Below are 5251 nucleotides of genomic sequence, written 5' to 3'. Positions count from 1 at the left end.
CCTGGATTCAGGAGGACCTGAGTTCAAGCCCAGCCTCAGATACTTGACACTTACTGGCTGTGTGACCCTGGGCAAGTCACTTAATCCTCATTGCCTGGCCAAAAAACAAACAACAAAAAAACCATACCTCATAAGTAAACAATTTATGATTTGGGGGCAGCTAGGTGGCACAGTGGATAGAGCACTGGCCCTGGAGTCAGGAGTACCTGAGTTCAAATCCGGCCTCAGACACTTAATACTTACTAGCTGTGTGACCCTGGGCAAATCACTTAACCCCAATTGTCTCACTAAAAAAAATAATAAAATAAAAAATTATATTCATGTAGTTCCTGGGCTTGTCTTAGCAGGTATGATCCCAGGTATTTTATACTGTCTACCTTTATTTTAATGGATTATCTATTATTATTATTATTATTATCTTATTATCTCTTACTATCTCTTCTTTCAGGGTTTTGTTGGTGATATATAGAAATACTGTTGATTTGTGTGGGTTTATTTTATATCCTGCTACTCTTCTAAAATTATTGTTTTAACTAACTTTTTAGTTGAATCTCTAGGATTTTCCAAGTATATCATCATATCTGCAAAAAGCAATAGTTTTACTATCTCATTGCCCATTCTGATTCCTTCCATTTCTTTTTCTTCTCTTATTGCTATTGCTAACATTTCTAATATAACATTGAATAATATTGGTGACAATGGGCATCCTTGTTTCACTTTTGATTGTACTGTACTGGGAAGGCTTCTAGTTTATCCTCATTATGAATAATGCTTGCTGATGCCTTTAGGAAAATGCTTCTTATCTTTTTATGGAAAAATTCAGGGATATGGTGGAAGAAAGGGCAAGGCAGTCATGGCTCAGACATGCAGACCTTCCCACTTTGCCCTGGGGACAGGGCCACCCAGCTCATGGTTTGCCAGCCAAGCTCCCTGGGGCTTTGATCATGATGCCTGTGTCTGTGTTTTGAAACTAGAGAGGAAGTTCCTGAGCCAGAGCACGCCCAGGTTGCTAGAACAGCAGCAACAGCAGCAGTGAGTATTCATTTGCCTTTACTGGAGCTCAAGTGACAGCTGGTAATTTCTGATTGCAAGGACTTAGTAGCCAGAGCCTGGTGTGGAAAAGTGGCAGAGGCACATCATGATGCCTGCTCTCTCTGAAGCAAACAACACCTTTACCTTGAATGTTTTCCAAAAAATTTGTGAAGAAGATAACTCACGGAATGTGTTTTATTCTCCCCTGAGTCTCTACTGTGCCCTGGCTATGGTCTTAGATGGGGCCAAGGGAAATACTGCTGCACAGATACAACAGGTTCTTTCTTTAAACAAAGGTACAGATGTCCACCGAAGTTTCCAATCTTTTCTTGAAGAAGCTAATAAATCCGGTAGTCAATGCCTACTAAGAATTGCCAACCGGCTCTTTGGAGGAAAGACCTGTGATTTTATCTCATCTTTTAAGGAATCCTGTCAGAAATTCTACCATTCAGAAATGGAAGAACTTGACTTTGCGAATGCTCCAGAGGATGCAAGAAAACATATAAATAAATGGGTAGAAGAAAAGACAGAAGGCAAAATTGCAGAACTGCTTGTTAATGATTCTGTTAATCCACTGACCTGTCTGGTACTTGTGAATGCTATCTATTTCAATGGAAAATGGGAAAAACAATTTAACAAAGACAAGACAACAGAAAAGATGTTCAAAATCAGCAAGGAGAAGCAGAAATCAATACAAATGATGTTTCAGAGATCTAGATTTAGCATGACCTACATAGGAGAAGTGTTTACTAAGATCCTAGTTCTGCCTTATGTTGGAAGACAAATGGACATGGTCATTTTGCTTCCAGATGAGAACATGGATCTAAAAACATTGGAAAATGGACTTACCCCTGAGAAATTAGTAGACTGGTTAAATCCAGAGATGATGGATGAAACGGAGGTGGAAGTTTTCCTTCCAAGATTTAAATTGGAGGAGGAGTTAGACATGAAATACATTCTTCAAAAATTGGGGATGTCGGATGCCTTTGATGGATCCATGGCTGACTTTTCTGGGATGTCAGCCAGAAATGATCTGTGTCTATCCAAAGTTATACACAAGGCTTATGTAGAAGTTAATGAGGAAGGCACTGAAGCAGCTTGTGCCACTGCAGCAGTCATAAGGAAGCGATGTGCAATTCCACAGTTCATGGTTGACCGTCCTTTCCTTTTTATTATCCGAGATAATGGCTCACAAAACATTTTGTTTTTGGGCAAGGTAACCTCTCCATAAAAAGATAATTTACTCTTGGTGGAGTTTTAACCCTTGTGCTGTTTACCTCTGTTTTACCCTGCCTCTACTGTGCCTATAATCCAAAGGGTCCTTATCAACGTGGTGATAATAATCCAAAAATAAAATTCTTGATTGGAAAAAAAATCCATTTATATCTATACTTTCAAATGTTTTTCAAAATAGGAATGGGTGTTATATTTTGTCAAAAGCTTCTCCTGCAATTGTATGACTTTTGTTACCTTTGTTATTGATATAGCCAATTATGTTAATAGTTTTCCTTATGTTAAACAACCCCCTGAATTCCTCGTATAAATGCCACTTGGTGACAATGTATAATCTTGGTGACATATTGTTGTACTTTCCTGGCTAGTATTTTAAGATTTTTGCATCCATATGCATCAATGAAATTGGTCTATAATTTTCTTTCCCTGTTTTTGCTTTTTCTGGTGTAAGTATTGGCACCATATTTGTTTCATGTAATTCCTGGGGCTGTTTTGACAGATATAATATGTTTTGCTCAGGTATAATAAAGGTTTACAATTATTTTAAATGGTCTAGAACAATATTGAATAATATTTATGACACATAGTATCATTTTGCTGTTTTACCTCTTTTAATTAAATCTATTTGAGCTTTAACTTTGTCTGAGATTATGTTTGCTATCCCTGCTTTTTTTTAACATAATAAATTCTACTACAGCCCTTTATTTTAACTCATTGTGTATCTCTTCATTTTTATTGTGTTCCTTGAAAGCAACATATTGTTGAATCCAGATTATTAATCCATTCTACTATCCATTTCTGTTTTATGGCTAAATTCATCCCATTCACATTCAAAGTTATAATTACCCATTATGTATTTCTCTGCATTCTATTTTTCCCTTAACTTGGGAGCTTCAAAATTCTGGCTATGATATCCCTGCAAGTTTTCCTCCTGGGATCTCTTTCAGGTGGTGATTGGTAGATCTTTTTCTATTTCTACTTTGCCTTCTTCTAGAATTTCAGCTCAATTTTCCTTAACAATTAATTTTAATATTATATCAACATCATAATGTAGTTTCCCTGTTTATAACTTTTAATTAAGTCTATTTTAGGTTTAACTTTGTCAGAGATTATGATTGCTACCCCTACTTTTTTTGCATTAGCTGAAGCATAATAAATTCTACTCCAGCCCTTTATTTTTACTCTATGTGTTTCTCTCATTTTAAAATGTGTTTCTTGTAAACAACATATTGTCACATTTTGGCTTTTAATCCATTCTGATATCCATTTCTGCTTAATGGGTGAGTTCATCCCATTCACATTTAAAGTTATAATTACTAGTTGTGCATTTCCCTCTATCCTATTTTTTCATAACTATCCTCTCCCTCTCTTTTTACCCTATCTATCCTTAGATGCTCAATTTACTTCTAACCACTGCCTCCCTAACCTGTACCCTAAGAATCCCACCTTTATCCTTTTCCCTTATCTTCCCATTTCTCAATTTACCCACCCTTTTTAAAAGTCCCTTATTCTCTCCCCCTATCTACTGTAGGAGCTAAAATTCTAGCTAGTCTGTCTAAAATATCTAATGAGTGGTCACCAATAAATTATAAGCTTTAGCAAGAGTTAGACTTTTAAGCATTTATTAAGGAGAATAAGAATTTGGTGAAGAGAGAGAGAAAGGCCTAGATTCATCTATCTATCAAAGGCAGAGTGCATTTTAGCTCCACTCTCCATGAGGATCCTCACGAAAAAGAGCAAGAGAGCCAGCCTCACCCCGTCTTCTTCCCACAAGCAAACGTCACTTCCTGATGCCAAAGAAAAGCCTCATGGCTTGCCCTCAGATGCCTTCTCCTCATGGCGGAACTTTCCTACAGTAAGTCTCCAGCAAGTGGCATCATTCCAATCATTACACTTACTATTTCTTGATCTGCACATCCTTCTAAAAGTCTTTCCCTTATCCTAGACCCTCACCTTTCTATTTTTCTGTAAGTTAAGAAGCCTTTTATATTCTCCTAGATGTGTAGTTCTTATGAGAATGTTTCTAGCACTACTTGCCTTCCACCCACTCCTGCCTCCATTGTAACAGTTCTCTTATTCATATCTGATTTATATGAGATAATTGCTACATTTTTACCTCTCCCTACACAATTTTACTTTGCTCTTTCAAACGACCCAAGTAATGACACCATTCTTAAGAGTTACAGATATTTCCCATATAAAAAGTAAACATTTTAACCTTATTAAATCTTTTATATTCATCTTTAATGTTTCTCTTGAGTGTAGTAATTTAAATTTTCTATTCAGTTCTAGTCTTTTCTTCACAAATACCTAAAAGTCCTTTAGTTCATTAAATATTCTTTATTTCTATTTTGCCCTCTCATTCTTAAATTTCAGGGCAATTTTTTCTTAATAATCTCTTGAAGTATTTAGATTCTTTTTTATCATAATTTTGATATAGTCCAACAATTCTTATATTATCTCTCTTAAATCTGGCCTCCAGGTCAGTTATTTTTCCAGTAAAATATTTCACATTCCCTTCTATTTATTCTTTGATTTTGTTTTATGATTTCTTGTTGTCTTTGGGGGGGGGGCAATGAGGGTTAAGTGACATGCCCAGGGTTGCACAGCTATTAAGTGTCAAATGTCTGAGGCTAGATTTGAACTCAGGTCTTCTTAAATATAAGCCCAGGGCTTATTTTGCTGCTGTTGTTGATTCATAGGAATCTGTACTTCAGTCAGGACAAACCACCACTCAGGGAAGTTCGACCTTTGCTAAGATCCTCCTAAGTTGTTTTTGGTGAACAATTGATCATCTCAACTTTTATATTATTTATTGGGGAATTTAGGAGAGTCAAATAATTTTGTGACTTATTCTACCATCTTCCCAGAATCCCCCCCATATATTAGCTATCCTTAACTTTGCACCTTCCACAAACTTAATCAACATACCCCTCTGTCATTAAGAAAAATATTGAATAGGACAGAGTCAAGAACAGCCTTGTGG

The 5251-nt window shown here is 36.3% G+C and overlaps 1 protein-coding gene across 1 annotated transcript; it reads left to right on the top strand.

The window, feature by feature from the left end:
• Positions 1-1135: 1135 nt before the first annotated feature.
• On the top strand, positions 1136-2263 carry LOC122751144 (serpin B6-like). The gene has a single exon (XM_043998091.1). It carries the CDS (start codon positions 1139-1141, stop codon positions 2261-2263), a length of 1125 nt encoding a protein of 374 aa, XP_043854026.1. The 5' UTR covers positions 1136-1138.
• Positions 2264-5251: the final 2988 nt, after the last annotated feature.

Source organism: Dromiciops gliroides, chromosome 3 (genome assembly GCF_019393635.1).
Source record: "Dromiciops gliroides isolate mDroGli1 chromosome 3, mDroGli1.pri, whole genome shotgun sequence".
Classification (NCBI taxonomy): domain Eukaryota; kingdom Metazoa; phylum Chordata; class Mammalia; order Microbiotheria; family Microbiotheriidae; genus Dromiciops; species Dromiciops gliroides.
The sequence above is the reverse complement of the archived record's forward strand: the minus strand, read 5'-3'. Positions and strand labels throughout refer to the sequence as shown.

Bases quoted from the DNA above. Each gene is read 5' to 3' on its own strand.
- LOC122751144 (XM_043998091.1), top strand. From the start codon at position 1,139: ATGATGCCTGCTCTCTCTGAAGCAAACAACACCTTTACCTTGAATGTT.